Here is a 27,729-nt window from a genome sequence, read left to right as displayed (position 1 = left end):
TAAGACCTTATTCACATGGCCATAATTATAATCCACATGCGCTGCTTTAGTCTCTGGCGGTGGCATAGACGACATTCCAGTGAGTCTCCTCCGAAGGCCTGAAGACCTTACGAAGGTTCACCCGTTTGCCGTGGCTTCAGCCGATGTCTTATACAATAGTGCGAGCATAGCCTTGAGTAGAAGACGGTGGGCTCAACATCCAGCAAATAAATATTTTGGCAAAAGATGGTGTTGCCGACAGTGGTGCGCATTGTATTCCTCATTGGCATCTACAATTGTTCAAACTGGTCCTACAAGTTTGGTGACTCAGAACCAAAACAAACAGTCAATCTTTACGTGAACTTTCCTTTAAGGACAAATCCGAGGCTGAAAGATCTGTCGAGCGAACTAAAGATGTTTTTGAAAATTCAACCATGGCGGACTTTCTTTTCCAGAAGAGCCATTGGTCGGTTTATGATGATTTGTGAAATTTCACCTGATGGTTCTAGTTGACCATTTTTCATCAACCCTATTTGAGTGAGTAAGGGGCTCCTTATGTGTCCAAGCAGATCACTGTGGTCTGTGGGGTGGTCTATGCCAAGAAGAATCTAATATTTGGGTGTCCACAACATCTCACTGACTGGATACCTCCATAAGATAGGGATAAAAGAACCCTCACCCTGGAGGCAATGGGGACATTGTGCTGTAGTTACCCAAAAAGGTGAATTGAACTTGATATCCGTAGTACTTCATTGGTCGAAGAGGATGGGTAAAGTCCTACAGAACCTAAACCGATGCCCTATGAAACCCAGAAAGGACATCGCAACAAAGAAATCGTTGGGTCCAAGTGTCTGAGCCCATAATACAGATACAGGTTGGGCAGTGCCAAGTCCCCCGATGGACTGGACGTTATAGTACCCACAGAGATTTGTATGTAAGAACCCAGAAAGAAGTTTGCTGCGGGATCCAGCAGGTGAAATGATGGCGTCTGTGCAATGTTTTCGGTGTCTTCGGATCTGCCCCCATCGGTGCCCAGCTGGTTTATTGTTATAGCTTTATTTGTTCCACTTCGACTGGTGAGATTGTGATGTCTAGGACTTATTTTTAGGATCTTGTATTGCAGTACGTGAGTCTTATTGTTTTGGATATGGTCCGTGGAGAGTTCATTGAGCAGGTCGGAGTTTAGTTGTCCCCATCCCCAATTGACTTGAGCATGATGTGTGTCCTGTGCAGGAGGGAAGGAGACGAGATTTCCATTGCTTGTTGTGGACATCCTCTGTACTATATATGGTGCGGTTACTCTGTGTCCACCACCTATTGGCGTCAAAGCCTTAAAGTGGGGTGTGAGGTGGACCAGTGCTGCTGCTGGGTCTCCAATCCTTTGAGGGAATCGATGACACCAGGTGATAAGTTCAGCACAAAACAACTGGCACTTGGTAGCCAAACTAGAACTAAAATATAAACCAATGGCGCTTGAATCTAAGTCCAAAACTGGTGGTACCAATTCCAAGACTTTACCCTTGTCATGTTTGGCACCAGATTCGGTGCCAAAATGGCTCTGTATTATATGAAGTATCTTGCACCTGTATGCAGTATCCTGGGTACGTGTTCATCTTCCCCCATCTAGATCAATCCTTGCAACACAAATTTGGTCTACAAACCTCCGTCACCCTGTAAACCCGGTTAGAAGGGGTTTGTTCCCTGGTGTTTACCACGCTCTTTCGCCAGAGGATATTGCCCTTTGCTCTGGTAAACTAACACAACTTCTTGCCATGACTGTTGGGTAAATAGCTCCGTCATGTGAGTCATTCCCCCATCACGAGGATGTGTCAGCAGCAACACGTGTGATGGCATGTTACCCAGAATTCCCTCGCACAGCTCCCGGGATCAGCACTGCTCGCAACGCCTCAGTCATGACTTTATTTTGGCTTGTAACCAATTACCCAAATCTCATCCCTCAACCAGTAACTGATCTGCCGGGACTATGCAAAAACGGGCAATTGGTGTTTACATATGGCGGTGACGTCTGTGCCCTGCCTAGTACTGAAGAGCAGCTTTGGAGATAAAATCTGTTTTGTGCCCACAGCTCAGATGTGGGTCCGCGTGTTTCCATAGTCTGACCATGTACTCATTAGAGATGAGCGAGTACTATTCGAAACGGCCGTTTCGAACAGCACACACCCATAGGAATGAATGGAAGCGGCCGGCACGCAGACTTGTACGTTGGCCTCCATCAAACCCAGAGTGAGACAATTTGACACATTGGTTCTGTACAAGAAGACCTTGGTTTTGTCTCGTATTGACGTTGGGTGCCCATAGCTTGTGCCGTAGGGTCTACTTGCAGATTGTCCACCGGACTGGTCTGTAACCCGTATGGCTGACAGGAGGATCTGGAGTTGTCCTCTGCACAGCTCATCTATCCAAAGGGCACAAACGTTGCGAAGAGACAAAAGCAGGAAATGCTTCCGCTTCCTCTAAGGCGAGCCCAAAGATACCGAACAGCTGCCGGCTAGAAATGGAGGGGAGAATCTGGCAGCGAGTCTTCCCCCTCTACATCACTCCAATGTTCGGGTGGTATCACCTGCTTGGAACATCCTTAACGTTTTCGAGGTACCAGAGTCCCATTTCGTAGGGTCCAAGGTCAAAGGCCACCTCTTGATGTCCTAATGAAAAGATTGGAGCTTCTTCTCCGATGACGTCTTATAGAGGGCTATAAGACCCCAACAAGTTCATGTTCCACTGCTTTATATATCGGGGGGTTGATCTTTTGGGGGTAGAGTTGGAGCAGTTGAACACTTACTTTGTATTGTGACCATTTGGCTCTTTCTCGGGGCTAGAGAAGGGTCAGGCTTATCGGATGCCGACCTCTCCAGTCCTCATGTTCTCGGAGGGAATAAGTTTCCGTCGTCTGGTTGAGGCAAATATCTGGCTGTATCTTGCACCCCATAGAGAACAGGTCACCAAGTGTGTATGGTGGGTCGGGAGTGCTGGTTGTTGTCCGGCAGATACCTTGTATATGGCCTTAGTGGAGAATTACATTGAGAATATGAAATGTCCGTTGACCACCATATGGTTCCTTCCAAGCCTTTACCGTATCTCTTCGGCTTCCAACAATGGCTAACTTCTTGAGGGTGGAGAAGGTTGGATCACATCTCAGGATGACAGCAGGGCGTACGAGTCTTGCGCGAAGATCTCCTGACCGTCTTACAATCCGTGAAGGAAACGGCACCAAGAATCAGTTCTCTAACTTCGAGTTGGTTTTTCTTCATATGACCGTCTTCATCTCAAAGTGCCGCCAAATGGTTTCCTCGAAAACTCGCAGATTCAGGAGTGGGTTTTACTGCGTCCCATTAAGGGTTTGCCACTGGTTCACGTGGAGACATGGCCGTCATATCAAGGTATGCCGCACAAGACGAAGTAGGGGATGACTCGGAAGACGTTGGTTCTCCTGGTGGAGATGTCGGGAAATAAGGCTTGCTGGGAAATATTTACCAATTAATTTTGCGTCAGAAGTGATTTACGTACCTGTAGGTGGCAGTGGTGAGTGCGTGGAGGATAGCTAATTGTCATGGTGGGCGGCATGGTGACGCAGTATTATAGCAGCTGTCCTGCAGTACTCGGGGCCAGGACATCTCCATGGTGGGGATGACTGCTCAGACTGATGAAGTCTACGTGTTATTTTGCAGTCCTCTCCCTCCTCCCCCCTCTCTCTCCCTGTGAATGGTTTGACCTGTTTCGAGCCGAGGGCGAGACGTGAAGTCTGGATTTGTACAGCCTGAACCAGCTGAAACCAGTTGGAGGCGGTTTCCAGCCGACCGTCTTGAGTATTAATGGAAATGTGATGGGGGATGGGGAGGTGACACGGTGCAGAGCTTGGCTCGGGCCCACAGCCTTCTGGCAGATGCAAATACCCGGGGGCCGCTTGGACGCCATCTAAAATAAATTGGGGGCAATGAAATAAATAAAACTTATGGTGCAGAAACTGGGAGGTGAAGGTTGTCCTCCATCTTCCCCCTTCTACACCCATTGTTTTTGGTGGGGTGCGTCATCCAGGGTTTAATCTTGTGCTCCAGTCACATCCAAAGCTCCAAACAGAAGGTTCATGAAGTAAGACTTTGGTGTATGTTGACAATCCTTTAAGACTCTCCGAGGCTCAATGACTTGTCGAGCAGTCGGCCTTGTACTCGGTGACTCACTTGGTGTTTTTGTTTTCTGATGTCATATGTGTTAAGTGGGTGGAGCTAGTGATTCATGTTATGGTGGTTTTGTTTACAATGACATCATAGTCCTGGTGTTAGATGGGCGGAGCTAATGACTCACTGCTTTACCGGTCACTGACCCAAAGTCTTAGGAATATTTATATTTTCGCTCCTTCTTTTTGTCTTACACCCTCTGGGCGCTGAATTGCGGCGAGACACCCCGGCCTGACGTGAGGGGGAGGGGGCGCTGCTCTTTGTAGGTCGCTTGCTGGAGATTACAATCTTAGCCGCCGTTAATGTCAATTAGCTTTGTGGACTAATAAAGTTATGAGATTGTGAGAGTCTGTCTGTGGGGCGCAGCTCTGGAGTATAATACAGGATAAGTAATGTAATGTATGTACACAGTGACTGCACCAGCAGAATAGTGAGCGCAGCTCTGGGGTATAATACAGGATAAGTAATGTAATGTATGTACACAGTGACTGCACCAGCAGAATAGTGAGCGCAGCTCTGGAGTATAATACAGGATAAGTAATGTAATGTATGTACACAGTGACTGTACCAGCAGAATAGTGAGCGCAGCTCTGGAGTATAATACAGGATAAGTAATGTAATGTATGTACACAGTGACTGCACCAGCAGAATAGTGAGCGCAGCTCTGGAGTATAATACAGGATAAGTAATGTAATGTATGTACACAGTGACTGTACCAGCAGAATAGTGAGCGCAGCTCTGGAGTATAATACAGGATAAGTAATGTAATGTATGTACACAGTGACTGTACCAGCAGAATAGTGAGCGCAGCTCTGGAGTATAATACAGGATAAGTAATGTAATGTATGTACACAGTGACTGCACCAGCAGAATAGTGAGCGCAGCTCTGGAGTATAATACAGGATAAGTAATGTAATGTATGTACACAGTGACTGCACCAGCAGAATAGTGAGCGCAGCTCTGGAGTATAATACAGGATAAGTAATGTAATGTATGTACACAGTGACTGCACCAGCAGAATAGTGAGTGCAGCTCTGGAGTATAATACAGGATAAGTAATGTAATGTATGTACACAGTGACTACACCAGCAGAATAGTGAGCGCAGCTCTGGAGTATAATACAGGATAAGTAATGTAATGTATGTACACAGTGACTGCACCAGCTGAATAGTGAGAGCAGCTCTGGAGTATAATACAGGAGAAGTAATGTAATGTATGTACACAGTGACTGTACCAGCAGAATAGTGAGCGCAGCTCTGGGGTATAATACAGGAGAAGTAATGTAATGTATGTACACAGTGACTTTACCAGCAGAATAGTGAGCGCAGCTCTGGAGTATAATACAGGATAAGTAATGTAATGTATGTACACAGTGACTACACCAGCAGAATAGTGAGCGCAGCTCTGGAGTATAATACAGGATAAGTAATGTAATGTATGTACACAGTGACTGCACCAGCAGAATAGTGAGCGCAGCTCTGGGGTATAATACAGGATAAGTAATGTATGTACACAGTGACTGCACCAGCAGAATAGTGAGCGCAGCTCTGGAGTATAATACAGGATAAGTAATGTAATGTATGTACACAGTGACTGTACCAGCAGAATAGTGAGCGCAGCTCTGGAGTATAATACAGGATAAGTAATGTAATGTATGTACACAGTGACTGTACCAGCAGAATAGTGAGCGCAGCTCTGGAGTATAATACAGGATAAGTACTGTAATGTATGTACACAGTGACTGTACCAGCAGAATAGTGAGCGCAGCTCTGGAGTATAATACAGGATAAGTAATGTAATGTATGTACACAGTGACTGTACCAGCAGAATAGTGAGCGCAGCTCTGGAGTATGATACAGGATAAGTAATGTAATGTATGTACACAGTGACTGTACCAGCAGAATAGTGAGCGCAGCTCTGGAGTATAATACAGGATAAGTAATGTAATGTATGTGCACAGTGACTGCACCAGCAGAATAGTGAGCGCAGCTCTAGAGTATAATACAGGATAAGTAATGTAATGTATGTACACAGTGACTGCACCAGCAGAATAGTGAGCGCAGCTCTGGAGTATAATACAGGATAAGTAATGTAATGTATGTACACAGTGACTGCACCAGCTGAATAGTGAGAGCAGCTCTGGAGTATAATACAGGAGAAGTAATGTAATGTATGTACACAGTGACTGCACCAGCAGTATAGTGAGTGCAGCTCTGGGGTATAATACAGGATAAGTAATGTAATGTATGTACACAGTGACTGTACCAGCAGAATAGTGAGCGCAGCTCTGGAGTATAATACAGGATAAGTAATGTAATGTATGTACACAGTGACTTTACCAGCAGAATAGTGAGCGCAGCTCTGGAGTATAATACAGGATAAGTAATGTAATGTATGTACACAGTGACTGCACCAGCAGAATAGTGAGCGCAGCTCTGGAGTACATATAGAGGTATTATACTAATAGATACCGGTTTGGTGCTGTTGGTTTCTGATGCTCCTTCAGGCTATGTGACAGGCTCCTTAGTATAGATGTTGGTGACTTGGCGCGCTCCTTGGTTTCTGGCTCGCTTCTCCTCCATTGTTTTATATAACTGTCATTTATCAGATTCTAATAACTATGTCAAGATATTTGCCGCAGGCTCCAAGTCACATGGAGGACTATGAGGACACCTAATAGGAGGATTATTTATTGTTCTCTGATCGGAGTAGTTCTGGTAGAAGCCATATTGGAGACTACCCAACTTTCTCAGGAGCAGAAAGAAAATAAGAAACTGTGATTGAAACTGATGATTGTTTTGTCTCTTCCAGTTGGAATCATCCGGTGCCCCATGTGCAGCCAGGAATGTGCGGAGAGGGACATCATAGAGAATTACTTTGTACGGGACACCACAGAGGTCCCCAGCAGCACCGTGGAGAAGCCGAGTCAGGTGAGACATTGTGCCGACACTGCAGCTGTGGAAAGTCCCGTGTCCTCAGCTGCTAAATGTGAATGTTCTGTAATAGTCTCTGGAAGTTACAGGAAGGTTTAGGAATAACCTACAAGGTGTCACCCAGAGACCAGATCTACTCACATGTAATATTAAAGGGATTCTGTCACTTAGAAAAGTCATTGTCTGAATAGCCTTTAAGAAAGCAAAACAGGTGCGGTTACTATTCCACAACACTATTCTCCAGTGCTGCCGAAGACCCCCAGATTTTAGTAATAAAAGGTAAATAGTGTATGTAAATGAGACTCCCCGAGCACCCCGGGCCTTCCCCAGGGCCTCTGAGCACGCCTCTCTGTAGTTTGTGCTGCGCATGCGCAGTACGGTCACTCAGTATGCTCAGTTCCCTTGAGAACGACAAGAGCATGTTGCGCATGCGCAGTACGGCCGTGAAGTTCTCTACAACAAAATGGCGCTTGTGCATGCACAGCAACACAATGGAGCGTTACTGCGCATGCACGGGATTTCAACCGTCCGGAGCAAGAATGTTGAAGATAAGGGCAGTACAGGACGTCTGGAGGAGGAGGGTGAAACGGAGCACAAGCTATGGAGGGGCAGGGGGTGCTCTGAGGCCCTGGGGAACACCCAAGGTGCTCGGTCAGCCTCACTTGCATATACTAGTTACCCATTTTTAAATAAAGACTTGGGAGTCTTTGGCAGAACTGTAGGCAGCACTGGAATAGCCTTCTTAAAGGCTGTTCAGACATATATTTACCTCAAAATTACTTTTCTATATTCCCGTTGAAGCTGCTACCCAGACCCCCTGGAGGCTCCGCTTCCTTATAAAGGCTCCTCCCTCGTCCCTCCTCTTCCTCATTGAGGCTCCTCCTGTTTCCCCTCCTTTTCATAGAGGCCCCTCCCCTTCCTTATAGAGGCTCCTCCCCTGCCCATCCTCTTCCTTAGAGGCTCCTCCTCTTAGAGAAGCTCATCCCCCTATCTTACATAGGCTTCTCCTCTCCTTATAGAGGCCCTGCCCCTCCTCTTCCCTATAGAGGCTCCTCCCCTGCCCCTCCTCTTCCCTATAGAGGCTCCTCCCCTGCCCCTCCTCTTCCTTATAGAGGCTCCTCCCCTGCCCCTCCGCTTCCTTATAAAGGCTCCTCTTCCTTAGAGAAGCTCATCCCACTACCTTACATAGGCTTCTCCCCTCCTTATAGAGGCCCCGCCCCTCCCCATCATCTCCATGCTGACGTCCACATCCAGATTTGCGGTGTAATATCTGTAATGTCCCTGTTTGCACAGCTTGCTCCTGGGTCTTTCAGTCTGGACAGTGTCTTCTCCACATCAGGAAGTAACTGCCCCCCTGAGTTATGGGAGCTCAGTACTTGTCCTCCTGCTTGCTGATGGTTTCCACTGGAGAAGCTAGCTGCGGCTGTAGATCCCATGTAACCCATTACATAACTTACCCTCCAGTCACATCCAGAGCTGCAGCCCGCTCGCTTTGTTAGGATCTGTCCTGGGAGTTTACTCATACTTAGTAGGATTTTTATTATTATTTTTGTGTTTGTAGCAAGTGTGCACGAGTTGCGAGGACAATGCGGAGGCGCGCGGCTTCTGTGTGGAGTGCGTGGAGTGGCTGTGTAAGAACTGCGTGCAGGCGCACCAGAGGGTCAAGTTCACCAAGGACCACACAGTGCGGCAGAAGGAGGAGGTGCCGCCTGGTAAGACACTTGGGACTTGGTTTTTTGGAGGGTTACGTCTGCTCTGTAAGGTTTATACATTGGGGGTTTTCTTGGTCTCTTTGAAGCTGTCGGAGCGAATAGCCTGCGTCCCGTCTTCTGTCCGTTCCACAAGAAGGAGCAGCTGAAACTGTACTGTGAAACCTGCGACAAACTGACCTGCAGAGACTGTCAGCTCCAGGAGCACAAGGAGCACAGGTAGGGGTTGTATACTATAATGCCGCCCTATAAGACCCCGCCGGGGAGTCACCGCCGCGTCTTCTGAGATCTCTCTCTGCCTTAGGTACCAGTTTATCGAGGAGGCTTTTCAGAGCCAGAAGGTGATTATAGACACCCTGATAGCAAAGCTCATGGAGAAGAACAAGTACATTAAATACACTGGAGACCAAATCCAAAGCAGGTGCGTTACGGGGATCATGTGACCTGTCACCAGGGGAACGTGCGATAGGTTACACCAGGTTATATATAGGTGACTTACTAAACAGGACGGGGAGTTTTGCAAAACGGTCGTCGTCTGGGGAAGATTCTGTGGGGGGATCAGGACGTTCCGGTGCAGCTCGTGTTCTTCTTACAGTCACACTTCCCATTGCTGCATTGCAGTGCCCTATAGTGAATGTGTCCGTCCGCTGCAGCCACCACCGCTCTCAGTTTGTACACAGCGCGCCTCTCCGCTTTTAATTGGATGATATTTCACCTCTGACAGTTCATTTTCCTGCAGCGTCTCAAGTCTCATCCCAGTGTTCTGTCTTCTCAGGATCCAAGAAGTTAACCAGAACCAAAAGAACGTGGAGCAAGATATCAAAGTTGCCATCTTTACACTAATGGTGGAGATCAATAAGAAAGGCAAAGCCCTGCTACACCAGCTGGAGGTAAAGAGCCAACCACAGTGTCACTATGTATACTCCAGAGCTGCACTCACTATTCTGCTGGTGCAGTCACTGTGTACATACATTACATTACTTATCCTGTATTATACTCCAGAGCTGCGCTCACTATTCTGCTGGTACAGTCACTGTGTACATACATTACATTACTTATCCTGTATTATACTCCAGAGCTGCGCTCACTATTCTGCTGGTACAGTCACTGTGTACATACATTACATTACTTATCCTGTATTATACTCCAGAGCTGCGCTCACTATTCTGCTGGTACAGTCACTGTGTACATACATTACATTACTTATCCTGTATTATACTCCAGAGCTGCGCTCACTATTCTGCTGGTACAGTCACTGTGTACATACATTACATTACTTATCCTGTATTATACTCCAGAGCTGCGCTCTCTATTCTGCTGGTACAGTCACTGTGTACATACATTACATTACTTATCCTGTATTATACTCCAGAGCTGCGCTCTCTATTCTGCTGGTGCAGTCACTGTGTACATACATTACATTACTTATCCTGTATTATACTCCAGAGCTGCGCTCACTATTCTGCTGGTGCAGTCACTGTCTACATACATTACATTACTTATCCTGTATTATACTCCAGAGCTGCGCTCACTATTCTGCTGGTACAGTCACTGTGTACATACATTACTTATCCTGTATTATACTCCAGAGCTGCGCTCAATATTCTGCTGGTGCAGTCACTGTGTACATACATTACATTACTTATCCTGTATTATACTCCAGAGCTGCGCTCACTATTCTGCTGGTGCAGTCACTGTGTACATACATTACATTACTTATCCTGTATTATACTCCAGAGCTGCGCTCACTATTCTGCTGGTCACTGTGTACATACATTACATTACTTATCCTGTATTATACTCCAGAGCTGCGCTCACTATTCTGCTGGTGCAGTCACTGTGTACATACATTACATTACTTATCCTGTATTATACTCCAGAGCTGCGCTCACTATTCTGCTGGTGCAGTCACTGTGTACATACACTCACCGGCCACTTTATTAGGTCCACCATGCTAGTAACGGGTTGGACCCCCTTTTGCCTTCAGAACTGCCTCAATTCTTCGTGGCATAGATACAACAAGGTGCTGGAAGCATTCCTCAGAGATTTTGGTCCATATTGACATGATGGCGGCATCACACAGTTGCAGTCGCAGATTTGTCGGCTGCACATCCATGATGCGAATCTCCCGTTCCACCACATCCCAAAGATGCTCCTCTATTGGATTGAGATCTGGTGACTGTGGAGGCCATTGGAGTACAGTGAACTCATTGTCATGTTCAAGAAACCAGTCTGAGATGATTCCAGCTTTGACATGGCATTGCATTATCCTGCTGAAAGTAGCCATCAGATGTTGGGTACATTGTGGTCATAAAGGGATGGACATGGTCAGCAACAATACTCAGGTAGGCTTTGGCGTTGCAACGATGCTCAATTGGTACCAAGGGGCCCAAAGAGTGCCAGGAAAATATTCCCCACACCATGACACCACCACCACCAGCCTGAACCGTTACCGATACAAGGCAGGATGGATCCATGCTTTCATGTTGTTGACGCCAAATTCTGACCCTACCATCCGAATGTCGCAGCAGAAATCGAGACTCATCAGACCAGGCAACGTTTTTCCAATCTTCAATTGTCCAATTTCGATGAGCTTGTGCAAATTGTAGCCTCAGTTTCCTGTTCTTAGCTGAAAGGAGTGGCACCCGGTGTGGTCTTCTGCTGCTGTAGCCCATCTGTAGCCTCAAAGTTGGACGTACTGTGCGGCGTTCAGAGATGCTCTTCTGGCTACCTTGGGTGTAACGGGTGGCTATTTGAGTCACTGTTACCTTTCTATCAGCTCGAACCAGTCTGGCCATTCTCCTCTGACCTCTGGCATCAACAACGCATTTCCGCCCCCCACAGAACTGCCGCTCACTGGATGTTTTTTCTTTTTCGGACCATTCTCTGTAAACCCTAGAGATGGTTGTGCGTGAAAATCCCAGTAGATCAGCAGTTTCTGAAATACTCAGACCAGCCCTTCTGGCACCAACAACCATGCCACGTTCAAAGGCACTCAAATCACCTTTCTTCCCCCCCATACTGATGCTCGGTTTGAACTGCAGGAGATTGTCTTGACCATGTCTACATGCCTAAATGCACTGAGTTGCCGCCATGTGATTGGCTGATTAGAAATTAAGTGTTAACGAGCAGTTGGACAGGTGTACCTAATAAAGTGGCCGGTGAGTGTACATTACATTACTTATCCTGTATTATACTCCAGAGCTGCGCTCACTATTCTGCTGGTACAGTCACTGTGTACATACATTACATTACTTATCCTGTATTATACTCCAGAGCTGCGCTCACTATTCTGCTGGTGCACTTGCTGTGTACATACATTACATTACTTATCCTGTATTATACTCCAGAGCTGCGCTCACTATTCTGCTGGTGCAGTCACTGTGTACATACATTACATTACTTATCCTGTATTATACTCCAGAGCTGCGCTCACTATTCTGCTGGTGCACTTGCTGTGTACATACATTACATTACTTATCCTGTATTATACTCCAGAGCTGCGCTCACTATTCTGCTGGTGCAGTCACTGTGTACATACATTACATTACTTATCCTGTATTATACTCCAGAGCTGCGCTCACTATTCTGCTGGTGCAGTCACTGTGTACGTACATTACATTACTTATCCTGTATTATACTCCAGAGCTGCGCTCACTATTCTGCTGGTGCACTTGCTGTGTACATACATTACATTACTTATCCTGTATTATACTCCAGAGCTGCGCTCACTATTCTGCTGGTGCAGTCACTGTGTACATACATTACATTACTTATCCTGTATTATACTCCACAGCTGCGCTCACTATTCTGCTGGTCACTGTGTACATACATTACATTACTTATCCTGTATTATACTCCAGAGCTGCGCTCACTATTCTGCTGGTACAGTCACTGTGTACATACATTACATTACTTATCCTGTATTATACTCTAGAGCTGCGCTCACTATTCTGCTGGTGCAGTCACTGTGTACATACATTACTTATCCTGTATTATACCCCAGAGCTGCGCTCACTATTCTGCTGGTACAGTCACTGTGTACATACATACATTACTTATCCTGTATTATACTCCAGAGCTGCGCACACTATTCTGCTGGTACAGTCACTGTGTACATACATTACATTACTTATCCTGTATTATACTCCAGAGCTGCGCACACTATTCTGCTGGTGCAGTCACTGTGTACATACATTACATTACTTATCCTGTATTATACTCCACAGCTGCGCTCACTATTCTGCTGGTACAGTCACTGTGTACATACATTACATTACTTATCCTGTATTATACTCCACAGCTGCGCTCACTATTCTGCTGGTCACTGTGTACATACATTACATTACTTATCCTGTATTATACTCCACAGCTGCGCTCACTATTCTGCTGGTCACTGTGTACATACATTACATTACTTATCCTGTATTATACTCCACAGCTGCGCTCACTATTCTGCTGGTCACTGTGTACATACATTACATTACTTATCCTGTATTATACTCCAGAGCTGCGCTCACTATTCTGCTGGTGCAGTCACTGTGTACATACATTACATTACTTATCCTGTATTATACTCCAGAGCTGCGCTCACTATTCTGCTGGTACAGTCACTGTGTACATACATTACTTATCCTGTATTATACTCCAGAGCTGCGCTCACTATTCTGCTGGTCACTGTGTACATGCATTACATTACTTATCCTGTATTATACCCCAGAGCTGTGCTCACTATTCTGCTGGTGCAGTCACTGTGTACATACATTACATTACGTATCCTGTATTATACTCCAGAGCTGCGCTCACTATTCTGCTGGTGCAGTCACTGTGTACATACATTACATTACTTATCCTGTATTATACTCCAGAGCTGCGCTCACTATTCTGCTGGTGCAGTCACTGTGTACATACATTACTTATCCTGTATTATACCCCAGAGCTGCGCTCACTATTCTGCTGGTGCAGTCACTGTGTACATACATTACATTACTTATCCTGTATTATACTCCAGAGCTGCGCTCACTATTCTGCTGCTGCAGTCACTGTGTACATACATTACATTACTTATCCTGTATTATACTCCGGAGCTGTGCTCACTATTCTGCTGGTACAGTCACTGTGTACATACATTACATTACTTATCCTGTATTATACTCCAGAGCTGCGCTCACTATTCTGCGGTCACTGTGTACATACATTACTTATCCTGTATTATACTCCAGAGCTGCGCTCACTATTCTGCTGGTACAGTCACTGTGTACATACATTACATTACTTATCCTGTATTATACCCCACAGCTGCACTCACTATTCTGCTGGTACAGTCACTGTGTACATACATTACATTACTTATCCTGTATTATACTCCAGAGCTGCGCTCACTATTCTGCTGGTGCAGTCACTGTGTACATACATTACATTACTTATCCTGTATTATACCCCAGAGCTGCGCTCACTATTCTGCTGGTGCAGTCACTGTGTACATACATTACATTACTTATCCTGTATTATACTCCAGAGCTGCGCTCACTATTCTGCTGGTGCAGTCAGTGTGTACATACATTACATTACTTATCCTGTATTATACTCCAGAGCTGCGCTCACTATTCTGCTGGTACAGTCACTGTGTACATACATTACATTACTTATCCTGTATTATACCCCACAGCTGCACTCACTATTCTGCTGGTACAGTCACTGTGTACATACATTACATTACTTATCCTGTATTATACTCCAGAGCTGCGCTCACTATTCTGCTGGTGCAGTCACTGTGTACATACATTACATTACTTATCCTGTATTATACCCCAGAGCTGCGCTCACTATTCTGCTGGTGCAGTCACTGTGTACATACATTACATTACTTATCCTGTATTATACTCCAGAGCTGCGCTCACTATTCTGCTGGTGCAGTCAGTGTGTACATACATTACATTACTTATCCTGTATTATACCCCAGAGCTGCGCTCACTATTCTGCTGGTGCAGTCACTGTGTACATACATTTCATTACTTATCCTGTATTATACTCCAGAGCTGCGCTCACTATTCTGCTGGTGCAGTCAGTGTGTACATACATTACATTACTTATCCTGTATTATACTCCAGAGCTGCGCTCACTATTCTGCTGGTACAGTCACTGTGTACATACATTACATTACTTATCCTGTATTATACTCCACAGCTGCGCTCACTATTCTGCTGGTCACTGTGTACATACATTACATTACTTATCCTGTATTATACTCCAGAGCTGCGCTCACTATTCTGCTGGTACAGTCACTGTGTACATACATCACATTACTTATCCTGTATTATACTCCAGAGCTGCGCTCACTATTCTGCTGGTACAGTCACTGTGTACATACATTACATTACTTATCCTGTATTATACTCCACAGCTGCGCTCACTATTCTGCTGGTACAGTCACTGTGTACATACATTACATTACTTATCCTGTATTATACCCCAGAGCTGCACTCACTATTCTGCTGGTGCAGTCACTGTGTACATACATTACATTACTTATCCTGTATTATACTCCAGAGCTGCGCTCACTATTCTGCTGGTGCAGTCACTGTGTACGTACATTACATTACTTATCCTGTATTATACTCCAGAGCTGCGCTCACTATTCTGCTGGTGCACTTGCTGTGTACATACATTACATTACTTATCCTGTATTATACTCCAGAGCTGCGCTCACTATTCTGCTGGTGCAGTCACTGTGTACATACATTACATTACTTATCCTGTATTATACTCCACAGCTGCGCTCACTATTCTGCTGGTCACTGTGTACATACATTACATTACTTATCCTGTATTATACTCCAGAGCTGCGCTCACTATTCTGCTGGTACAGTCACTGTGTACATACATTACATTACTTATCCTGTATTATACTCTAGAGCTGCGCTCACTATTCTGCTGGTGCAGTCACTGTGTACATACATTACTTATCCTGTATTATACCCCAGAGCTGCGCTCACTATTCTGCTGGTACAGTCACTGTGTACATACATACATTACTTATCCTGTATTATACTCCAGAGCTGCGCACACTATTCTGCTGGTACAGTCACTGTGTACATACATTACATTACTTATCCTGTATTATACTCCAGAGCTGCGCACACTATTCTGCTGGTGCAGTCACTGTGTACATACATTACATTACTTATCCTGTATTATACTCCACAGCTGCGCTCACTATTCTGCTGGTACAGTCACTGTGTACATACATTACATTACTTATCCTGTATTATACTCCACAGCTGCGCTCACTATTCTGCTGGTCACTGTGTACATACATTACATTACTTATCCTGTATTATACTCCACAGCTGCGCTCACTATTCTGCTGGTCACTGTGTACATACATTACATTACTTATCCTGTATTATACTCCACAGCTGCGCTCACTATTCTGCTGGTCACTGTGTACATACATTACATTACTTATCCTGTATTATACTCCAGAGCTGCGCTCACTATTCTGCTGGTGCAGTCACTGTGTACATACATTACATTACTTATCCTGTATTATACTCCAGAGCTGCGCTCACTATTCTGCTGGTACAGTCACTGTGTACATACATTACTTATCCTGTATTATACTCCAGAGCTGCGCTCACTATTCTGCTGGTCACTGTGTACATGCATTACATTACTTATCCTGTATTATACCCCAGAGCTGTGCTCACTATTCTGCTGGTGCAGTCACTGTGTACATACATTACATTACGTATCCTGTATTATACTCCAGAGCTGCGCTCACTATTCTGCTGGTGCAGTCACTGTGTACATACATTACATTACTTATCCTGTATTATACTCCAGAGCTGCGCTCACTATTCTGCTGGTGCAGTCACTGTGTACATACATTACTTATCCTGTATTATACCCCAGAGCTGCGCTCACTATTCTGCTGGTGCAGTCACTGTGTACATACATTACATTACTTATCCTGTATTATACTCCAGAGCTGCGCTCACTATTCTGCTGCTGCAGTCACTGTGTACATACATTACATTACTTATCCTGTATTATACTCCGGAGCTGTGCTCACTATTCTGCTGGTACAGTCACTGTGTACATACATTACATTACTTATCCTGTATTATACTCCAGAGCTGCGCTCACTATTCTGCGGTCACTGTGTACATACATTACTTATCCTGTATTATACTCCAGAGCTGCGCTCACTATTCTGCTGGTACAGTCACTGTGTACATACATTACATTACTTATCCTGTATTATACCCCACAGCTGCACTCACTATTCTGCTGGTACAGTCACTGTGTACATACATTACATTACTTATCCTGTATTATACTCCAGAGCTGCGCTCACTATTCTGCTGGTGCAGTCACTGTGTACATACATTACATTACTTATCCTGTATTATACCCCAGAGCTGCGCTCACTATTCTGCTGGTGCAGTCACTGTGTACATACATTACATTACTTATCCTGTATTATACTCCAGAGCTGCGCTCACTATTCTGCTGGTGCAGTCAGTGTGTACATACATTACATTACTTATCCTGTATTATACTCCAGAGCTGCGCTCACTATTCTGCTGGTACAGTCACTGTGTACATACATTACATTACTTATCCTGTATTATACTCCACAGCTGCGCTCACTATTCTGCTGGTCACTGTGTACATACATTACATTACTTATCCTGTATTATACTCCAGAGCTGCGCTCACTATTCTGCTGGTACAGTCACTGTGTACATACATCACATTACTTATCCTGTATTATACTCCAGAGCTGCGCTCACTATTCTGCTGGTACAGTCACTGTGTACATACATTACATTACTTATCCTGTATTATACTCCACAGCTGCGCTCACTATTCTGCTGGTACAGTCACTGTGTACATACATTACATTACTTATCCTGTATTATACCCCAGAGCTGCACTCACTATTCTGCTGGTGCAGTCACTGTGTACATACATTACATTACTTATCCTGTATTATACTCCACAGCTGCGCTCACTATTCTGCTGGTACAGTCACTGTGTACATACATTACATTACTTATCCTGTATTATACTCCAGAGCTGCGCTCACTATTCTGCTGGTACAGTCACTGTGTACATACATTACATTACTTATCCTGTATTATACTGCAGAGCTGCGCTCACTATTCTGCTGGTGCAGTCACTGTGTACATACATTACGTATCCTGTATTATACTCCAGAGCTGCGCTCACTATTCTGCTGGTGCAGTCACTGTGTACATACATTACATTACTTATCCTGTATTATACCCCAGAGCTGTGCTCACTATTCTGCTGGTGCAGTCACTGTGTACATACATTACATTACTTATCCTGTATTATACTCCAGAGCTGCGCTCACTATTCTGCTGGTGTAGTCACTGTGTACATACATTACATTACGTATCCTGTATTATACTCCAGAGCTGCGCTCACTATTCTGCTGGTGCAGTCACTGTGTACATACATTACATTACTTATCCTCTATTATACCCCAGAGCTGTGCTCACTATTCTGCTGGTGCAGTCACTGTGTACATACATTACATTACTTATCCTGTATTATACTCCAGAGCTGCGCTCACTATTCTGCTGGTGTAGTCACTGTGTACATACATTACATTACGTATCCTGTATTATACTCCAGAGCTGCGCTCACTATTCTGCTGGTGCAGTCACTGTGTACATACATTACATTACTTATCCTGTATTATACTCCAGAGCTGCGCTCACTATTCTGCTGGTACAGTCACTGTGTACATACATTACATTACTTATCCTGTATTATACCCCAGAGCTGCGCTCACTATTCTGCTGGTGCAGTCACTGTGTACATACATTACATTACTTATCCTGTATTATACTCCAGAGCTGCGCTCACTATTCTGCTGGTACAGTCACTGTGTACATACATTACTGATCCTGTATTATACTCCAGAGCTGCGCTCACTATTCTGCTGGTGTAGTCACTGTGTACATACATTACATTACTTATCCTGTATTATACCCCAGAGCTGCGCTCACTATTCTGCTGGTGCAGTCACTGTGTACATACATTACATTACTTATCCTGTATTATACTCCAGAGCTGCGCTCACTATTCTGCTGGTACAGTCACTGTGTACATACATTACATTACTTATCCTGTATTATACACCAGAGCTGCGCTCACTATTCTGCTGGTACAGTCACTGTGTACATACATTACATTACTTATCCTGTATTATACTCCAGAGCTGCACTCACTATTCTGCTGGTACAGTCACTGTGTACATACATTACATTACTTATCCTGTATTATACTCCAGAGCTGCGCTCACTATTCTGCTGGTGCAGTCACTGTGTACATACATACATTACTTATCCTGTATTATACTCCAGAGCTGCGCTCACTATTCTGCTGGTGCAGTCACTGTGTACATACATACATTACTTATCCTGTATTATACTCCAGAGCTGCGCTCACTATTCTGCTGGTGTAGTCACTGTGTACATACATTACATTACTTATCCTGTATTATACCCCAGAGCTGCGCTCACTATTCTGCTGGTGCAGTCACTGTGTACATACATTACATTACTTATCCTGTATTATACTCCAGAGCTGCACTCACTATTCTGCTGGTACAGTCACTGTGTACATACATTACATTACTTATCCTGTATTATACTCCAGAGCTGCGCTCACTATTCTGCTGGTGCAGTCACTGTGTACATACATACATTACTTATCCTGTATTATACTCCAGAGCTGCGCTCACTATTCTGCTGGTGCAGTCACTGTGTACATACATTACATTACTTATCCTGTATTATACTCCAGAGCTGCGCTCACTATTCTGCTGGTGCAGTCACTGTGTACATACATTACTTATCCTGTATTATACTCCAGAGCTGCGCTCACTATTCTGCTGGTGCAGTCACTGTGTACATACATTACATTACTTATCCTGTATTATACTCCAGAGCTGCGCTCACTATTCTGCTGGTGCAGTCACTGTGTACATACATTACATTACTTATCCTGTATTATACCCCAGAGCTGCGCTCACTATTCTGCTGGTGCAGTCACTGTGTACATACATTACATTACTTATCCTGTATTATACTCCAGAGCTGCGCTCACTATTCTGCTGGTACAGTCACTGTGTACATACATTACATTACTTATCCTGTATTATACACCAGAGCTGCGCTCACTATTCTGCTGGTACAGTCACTGTGTACATACATTACATTACTTATCCTGTATTATACTCCAGAGCTGCACTCACTATTCTGCTGGTACAGTCACTGTGTACATACATTACATTACTTATCCTGTATTATACTCCAGAGCTGCGCTCACTATTCTGCTGGTACAGTCACTGTGTACATACATTACATTACTTATCCTGTATTATACACCAGAGCTGCGCTCACTATTCTGCTGGTACAGTCACTGTGTACATACATTACATTACTTATCCTGTATTATACTCCAGAGCTGCGCTCACTATTCTGCTGGTACAGTCACTGTGTACATACATTACATTACTTATCCTGTATTATACTCCAGAGCTGCACTCACTATTCTGCTGGTGCAGTCACTGTGTACATACATACATTACTTATCCTGTATTATACTCCAGAGCTGCGCTCACTATTCTGCTGGTGTAGTCACTGTGTACATACATTACATTACTTATCCTGTATTATACCCCAGAGCTGCGCTCACTATTCTGCTGGTGCAGTCACTGTGTACATACATTACATTACTTATCCTGTATTATACTCCAGAGCTGCGCTCACTATTCTGCTGGTGCAGTCACTGTGTACATACATACATTACTTATCCTGTATTATACTCCAGAGCTGCGCTCACTATTCTGCTGGTGTAGTCACTGTGTACATACATTACATTACTTATCCTGTATTATACCCCAGAGCTGTGCTCACTATTCTGCTGGTGCAGTCACTGTGTACATACATTACATTACTTATCCTGTATTATACTCCAGAGCTGCGCTCACTATTCTGCTGGTACAGTCACTGTGTACATACATTACATTACTTATCCTGTATTATACTCCAGAGCTGCGCTCACTATTCTGCTGGTGCAGTCACTGTGTACATACATTACATTACTTATCCTGTATTATACTCCAGAGCTGCGCTCACTATTCTGCTGTGCACATTACTATCTTGGTAGTTTGTTACAGTGTGTCGGTTGTTGCGCTCTCAGGTTATTAGTCGGCCATCTTGCAGTCTCTCCCTCTCTCTGGAAGTGACATCTGAGGGTTTTCCTTCTTTCTCAGGCTCTGGCCAAGGAGCGGAGGATGAAGCTCCTGAAGCAGCAGAGTGAGGTGGACGGCTTCTCCAAGCAGCTGGAGCACGTGGTGTATTTCTCCAAGTGGGCGGTGTCTAGCGGCAGCAGTACTGCGCTCCTGTACAGTAAGCGCCTGGTGAGTGGCGGACAGCAGTGCTCGGCTACAGCAGCGGAGTCACACACAAGCCCGTGCTCCGAATCCGGCCCCTCCTTAAGCAGCGCCCCCTGTTGTGTCCTCCGCTGTCAGGTCTCAGCAGTCTATAGATGGGGGGTGTTGGGAAACTTCCGGGCCAAAGACCGAACTAACAACTGTAAGAGTGTCAGTGGTCATTCTTGTGACTGAGGCCTCATAGGACCCCCCTCCCCCCTCCATTACAGTGTCTGGGTGTAGGGAGTGTAGTCCTATCTCTTCCTGCAAAGCACTGGGCTGTGCACCTCTACTAATGTCCCCCCTGGCTGTGCACCTCTACTAATGTCCCCCCTGGCTGTGCACCTCTACTAATGTCCCCCCTGGCTGTGCACCTCTAGTAATGTCCCCCCTGGCTGTGCACCTCTAGTCATGTCCCCCCTGGCTGTGCACCTCTAGTAATGTCCCCCTGGCTGTGTGCACCTCTAGTAATGTCCCCCTGGCTGTGTGCACCTCTAGTAATGTCCCCCTGGCTGTGTGCACCTCTAGTAATGTCCCCCTGGCTGTGCACCTCTAGTAATGTCCCCCTGGCTGTGTGCACCTCTAGTAATGTCCCCCTGGCTGTGTGCACCTCTAGTAATGTCCCCCTGGCTGTGTGCACCTCTAGTAATGTCCCCCTGGCTGTGCACCTCTAGTAATGTCCCCCTGGCTGTGCTGTCTTCTGCTTTTTGGTTCCACTTGTGATACCAGGGCCCCACGTCAGCACATTGTAGGAAGAGGAGGTATGTGAATGAAATATGAGGGGGGGTGACTGTTCCCCCCCCCCAGGTTACAGGGACTGCTGTGCGCCCTTACTTTGGTCTGGGTCTTTCTTCTGGGTTTGCGCAGCTGTAAAGAGATGGACAGTCCTATTACATGTGATTTCTCTCTCAGATCACGTATCGGCTGCGGCACCTGCTGCGCGCTCGCTGGGACGTCACCCCCATAACCAACAACATTCAGTTTCTGTGCGACGCCAATTCCTGGGCCCAGCATATCTTCAGTCTAGGTAATGTTCAACTGTGGTGTGTGAGCTCTGCCCTGTGTGTAGGGGGGTGTAGAGTGTGTGTGCTGGGGCTCGGCCCTGTGTGTAGGGGGGTGTAGAGTGTGTGTGCTGGGACTCTGCCCTGTGTGTAGGGGGGTGTAGAGTGTGTGTGCTGGGGCTCTGCCCTGTGTGTAGGGGGGTGTAGAGTGTGTGTGCTGGGGCTCTGCCCTGTGTGTAGGGGGGTGCAGAGTGTGTGTGCTGGGGCTCATCCTCTGCCCTGTGTGTAGGGGGGTGTAGAGTGTGTGTGCTGGGGCTCTGCCCTGTGTGTAGGGGGGTGTAGAGTGTGTGTGCTGGGTCTCTGCCCTGTGTGTAGGGGGGTGTAGAGTGTGTGTGCTGGGGCTCTGCCCTGTGTGTAGGGGGGTGTAGAGTGTGTGTGCTGGGGCTCTGCCCTGTGTGTAGGGGGGTGTAGAGTGTGTGTGCTGGGGCTCTGCCCTGTGTGTAGGGGGGTGTAGAGTGTGTGTGCTGGGGCTCTGCCCTGTGTGTAGGGGGGTGTAGAGTGTGTATGCTGGGGCTCGGGCTCTGCCCTGTGTGTAGGGGGGTGTAGAGTGTGTGTGCTGGGGCTCTGCCCTGTGTGTAGGGGGGTGTAGAGTGTGTGTGCTGGGGCTCTGCTCTGTGTGTAGGGGGGTGTAGAGTGTGTGTGCTGGGGCTCGGCTCTGTCCTGTGTTTTGGGGGGTGTAGAGTGTGTGTGCTCGGCCTCTGCCCTGTGTTTTGGGGGGTGTAGAGTGTGTGTGCTGGGGCTCGGGCTCTGCCCTGTGTGTAGGGGGGTGTAGAGTGTGTGTGCTGGGGTTCTGCCCTGTGTGTAGGGGGGTGTAGAGTGTGTGTGCTGGGGCTCTGCCCTGTGTGTAGGGGGGTGTAGAGTGTGTGTGCTGGGGCTCTGCCCTGTGTGTAGGGGGTGCAGAGTGTGTGTGCTGGGGCTTGGCCTCTGCCCTGTGTGTAGGGGGGTGTAGAGTGTGTGTGCTGGGGCTCTGCCCTGTGTGTAGGGGGGTGTAGAGTGTGTGTGCTGGGGCTCGGGCTCTGCCCTGTGTGTAGGGGGGTGCAGAGTGTGTGTGCTGGGGCTCGGCCTCTGCTCTGTGTGTAGGGGGGTGTAGAGTGTGTGTGCTGGGGCTTGGCCTCTGCCCTGTGTGTAGGGGGGTGTAGAGTGTGTGTGCTGGGCCTCTGCCCTGTGTGTAGGGGGGTGTAGAGTGTGTGTGCTGGGGCTCTGCCCTGTGTGTAGGGGGGTGTAGAGTGTGTGTGCTGGGCCTCTGCCCTGTGTGTAGGGGGGTGCAGAGTGTGTGTGCTGGGGCTCGGCCTCTGCTCTGTGTGTAGGGGGGTGTAGAGTGTGTGTGCTGTGGCTCGGGCTCTGCCCTGTGTGTAGGGGGGTGTAGAGTGTGTGTGCTGGGCCTCTGCCCTGTGTGTAGGGGGGTGTAGAGTGTGTGTGTAGGGGGGTGTAGAGTGTGTGTGCTGGGGCTCTGCCCTGTGTGTAGGGGGGTGTAGAGTGTGTGTGCTGGGGCTCGGCCCTGTGTGTAGGGGGGTGTAGAGTGTGTGTGCTGGGGCTCTGCCCTGTGTGTGGGGGGGGTAGAGTGTGTGTGCTGGGCCTCTGCCCTGTGTGTAGGGGGGTGCAGAGTGTGTGTGCTGGGGCTCGGCCTCTGCTCTGTGTGTAGGGGGGTGTAGAGTGTGTGTGCTGGGCCTCTGCCCTGTGTGTAGGGGGGTGTAGAGTGTGTGTGCTGGGGCTCTGCCCTGTGTGTAGGGGGGTGTAGAGTGTGTGTGCTGGGGCTCTGCCCTGTGTGTAGGGGGGTGTAGAGTGTGTGTGCTGGGGCTCTGCCCTGTGTGTAGGGGGGTGTAGAGTGTGTGTGCTGGGGCTCTGCCCTGTGTGTAGGGGGGTGCAGAGTGTGTGTGCTGGGGCTCGGCCTCTGCCCTGTGTGTAGGGGGGTGTAGAGTGTGTGTGCTGGGGCTCTGCCCTGTGTGTAGGGGGGTGTAGAGTGTGTGTGCTGGGTCTCTGCCCTGTGTGTAGGGGGGTGTAGAGTGTGTGTGCTGGGGCTCTGCCCTGTGTGTAGGGGGGTGCAGAGTGTGTGTGCTGGGGCTCGGGCTCTGCCCTGTGTGTAGGGGGGTGTAGAGTGTGTGTGCTGGGGCTCTGCCCTGTGTGTAGGGGGGTGTAGAGTGTGTATGCTGGGGCTCGGGCTCTGCCCTGTGTGTAGGGGGGTGTAGAGTGTGTGTGCTGGGGCTCGGGCTCTGCCCTGTGTGTAGGGGGGTGTAGAGTGTGTGTGCTGGGGCTCTGCTCTGTGTGTAGGGGGGTGTAGAGTGTGTGTGCTGGGGCTCGGCCTCTGTCCTGTGTTTTGGGGGGTGTAGAGTGTGTGTGCTGGGGCTCGGCCTCTGTCCTGTGTTTTGGGGGGTGTAGAGTGTGTGTGCTGGGGCTCGGCTCTGTCCTGTGTTTTGGGGGGTGTAGAGTGTGTGTGCTGGGGCTCGGGTTCTGCCCTGTGTGTAGGGGGGTGTAGAGTGTGTGTGCTGGGCCTCTGCCCTGTGTGTAGGGGGGTGTAGAGTGTGTGTGCTGGGGCTCTGCCCTGTGTGTAGGGGGGTGTAGAGTGTGTGTGCTCGGCCTCTGCCCTGTGTTTTGGGGGGTGTAGAGTGTGTGTGCTGGGGCTCGGGCTCTGCCCTGTGTGTAGGGGGGTGTAGAGTGTGTGTGCTGGGGCTCTGCCCTGTGTGTAGGGGGGTGTAGAGTGTGTGTGCTGGGGCTCTGCCCTGTGTGTAGGGGGGTGTAGAGTGTGTGTGCTGGGGCTCTGCCCTGTGTGTAGGGGGTGCAGAGTGTGTGTGCTGGGGCTCGGCCTCTGCCCTGTGTGTAGGGGGGTGTAGAGTGTGTGTGCTGTGGCTTGGCCTCTGCTCTGTGTGTAGGGGGGTGTACAGTGTGTGTGCTGGGGCTTGGCCTCTGCCCTGTGTGTAGGGGGGTGTAGAGTGTGTGTGCTGGGGCTCTGCCCTGTGTGTAGGGGGGTGTAGAGTGTGTGTGCTGGGGCTCGGCCTCTGCTCTGTGTGTAGGGGGGTGTAGAGTGTGTGTGCTGGGGCTCGGGCTCTGCCCTGTGTGTAGGGGGGTGTAGAGTGTGTGTGCTGGGGCTCTGCCCTGTGTGTAGGGGGGTGTAGAGTGTGTGTGCTGGGCCTCTGCCCTGTGTGTAGGGGGGTGTAGAGTGTGTGTGCTGGGGCTCGGCCCTGTGTGTAGGGGGGTGTAGAGTGTGTGTGCTGTGGCTTGGCCTCTGCCCTGTGTGTAGGGGGGTGTAGAGTGTGTGTGCTGGGCCTCTGCCCTGTGTGTAGGGGGGTGTAGAGTGTGTGTGCTGGGGCTCTGCCCTGTGTGTAGGGGGGTGTAGAGTGTGTGTGCTGGGCCTCTGCCCTGTGTGTAGGGGGGTGTAGAGTGTGTGTGCTGGGCCTCTGCCCTGTGTGTAGGGGGGTGTAGAGTGTGTGTGCTGGGCCTCTGCCCTGTGTGTAGGGGGGTGTAGAGTGTGTGTGCTGGGGCTCTGCCCTGTGTGTAGGGGGGTGTAGAGTGTGTGTGCTGGGGCTCGGGCTCTGCCCTGTGTGTAGGGGGGTGCAGAGTGTGTGTGCTGGGGCTCGGCCTCTGCTCTGTGTGTAGGGGGGTGTAGAGTGTGTGTGCTGTGGCTTGGCCTCTGCCCTGTGTGTAGGGGGGTGTAGAGTGTGTGTGCTGGGCCTCTGCCCTGTGTGTAGGGGGGTGTAGAGTGTGTGTGCTGGGGCTCTGCCCTGTGTGTAGGGGGGTGTAGAGTGTGTGTGCTGGGGCTCTGCCCTGTGTGTAGGGGGGTGTAGAGTGTGTGTGCTGGGGCTCTGCCCTGTGTGTGGGGGGGGTAGAGTGTGTGTGCTGGGCCTCTGCCCTGTGTGTAGGGGGGTGCAGAGTGTGTGTGCTGGGGCTCGGCCTCTGCTCTGTGTGTAGGGGGGTGTAGAGTGTGTGTGCTGTGGCTTGGCCTCTGCCCTGTGTGTAGGGGGGTGTAGAGTGTGTGTGCTGGGCCTCTGCCCTGTGTGTAGGGGGGTGTAGAGTGTGTGTGCTGGGGCTCTGCCCTGTGTGTAGGGGGGTGTAGAGTGTGTGTGCTGGGGCTCGGCCCTGTGTGTAGGGGGGTGTAGAGTGTGTGTGCTGGGGCTCTGCCCTGTGTGTAGGGGGGTGTAGAGTGTGTGTGCTGGGGCTCGGCCCTGTGTGTAGGGGGGTGTAGAGTGTGTGTGCTGGGGCTCTGCCCTGTGTGTAGGGGGGGGTAGTGTGTGTGTGCTGGGGCTCTGCCCTGTGTGTAGGGGGGGGGGGTAGAGTGTGTGTGCTGGGGCTCTGCCCTGTGTGTAGGGGGGTGTAGAGTGTGTGTGCTGGGCCTCTGCCCTGTGTGTAGGGGGGTGTAGAGTGTGTGTGCTGGGCCTCTGCCCTGTGTGTAGGGGGGTGCAGAGTGTGTGTGCTGTGGCTTGGCCTCTGCCCTGTGTGTAGGGGGGTGTAGAGTGTGTGTGCTGGGCCTCTGCCCTGTGTGTAGGGGGGTGTAGTGTGTGTGTGCTGGGGCTCTGACCTGTGTGTAGGGGGGTGTGTGTGTGCTGGGGCTTGGCCTCTGCCCTGTGTGTAGGGGGGTGTAGAGTGTGTGTGCTGGGGCTCTGCCCTGTGTGTAGGGGGGTGTAGAGTGTGTGTGCTGTGGCTTGGCCTCTGCCCTGTGTGTAAGGGGGTGTAGAGTGTGTGTGCTGGGGCTCTGCCCTGTGTGTAGGGGGGTGTAGGGTGTGTGTGCTGGGGCTCGGGCTCTGCCCTGTGTGTAGGGGGGTGTAGGGTGTGTGTGCTGGGGCTCGGGCTCTGCCCTGTGTTTTGGGGGGGCCTTTGCTGACGTCCATGTCTCTTGCAGGTTCTCTGGTCATCGAGGAGGCAGACCCAGCTCAGCAGACGCCTCCTGTGGACGTCCACACTTCTCAGGGGACACCACCCGGCCACCAGCTCTCCAAATTCCCCTCCCAGATCAACCTGGCGCAGCTCCGCCTCCAGCACATGCACCAGCAGCTCCTCGCTCAGCGGCAGCAGGGACAACAGCGAAGGGCGAATGCCAACGTACCCCCACAACCCATGGTGGTGAATAACCCCAGAGTCCAGGGGCCCGGGCCCCATCAGCCACCAGTTGGTGCTCAGGTATCGCTCGATGACTGCCATTGTCCTGTGTGTGTGTTTATAGTTGGACTAGTCTGAACTTGCCCCAAATCTTCGGTTTCCTCCCTCAGGGGCAGCGATTTGTGACTGTCCAGAATATAAATCCGAGAGCCAATGGCCTGGTCATGCCCCAGCAGCCTCTGCGCTACCCTGCACCCGAGCTTCATATGCATGGCATTCCCAGGAGAGCTGCCCCTCCCAACCTAGTGAGGGCGCCCTACATGACGCAGAAGCAGGTGAGATGAGCGC

General features: G+C 48.6%; 1 protein-coding gene across 2 annotated transcripts in view; it reads left to right on the top strand.

Annotated features, from left to right (window-relative positions):
* Positions 1–27,729, top strand: part of TRIM24 (tripartite motif containing 24) — a 47,145-nt gene that overhangs the window by 16,130 nt on the left and 3,286 nt on the right. For both annotated transcript variants that reach the window (XM_075275467.1, XM_075275466.1), the window contains exons 2-10: positions 6,984–7,102; positions 8,667–8,817; positions 8,904–9,033; positions 9,119–9,235; positions 9,590–9,704; positions 21,134–21,280; positions 22,205–22,319; positions 27,185–27,462; positions 27,552–27,716. In XM_075275467.1, the coding sequence (XP_075131568.1) occupies positions 6,984–7,102; positions 8,667–8,817; positions 8,904–9,033; positions 9,119–9,235; positions 9,590–9,704; positions 21,134–21,280; positions 22,205–22,319; positions 27,185–27,462; positions 27,552–27,716 (1,337 nt within the window). The remainder of the gene's footprint in view (positions 1–6,983; positions 7,103–8,666; positions 8,818–8,903; positions 9,034–9,118; positions 9,236–9,589; positions 9,705–21,133; positions 21,281–22,204; positions 22,320–27,184; positions 27,463–27,551; positions 27,717–27,729) is intronic.

Source organism: Leptodactylus fuscus, chromosome 5, assembly GCF_031893055.1.
Source record: "Leptodactylus fuscus isolate aLepFus1 chromosome 5, aLepFus1.hap2, whole genome shotgun sequence".
NCBI classification, from domain to species: Eukaryota; Metazoa; Chordata; class Amphibia; order Anura; family Leptodactylidae; genus Leptodactylus; species Leptodactylus fuscus.
The sequence above is the reverse complement of the archived record's forward strand: the minus strand, read 5'-3'. Positions and strand labels throughout refer to the sequence as shown.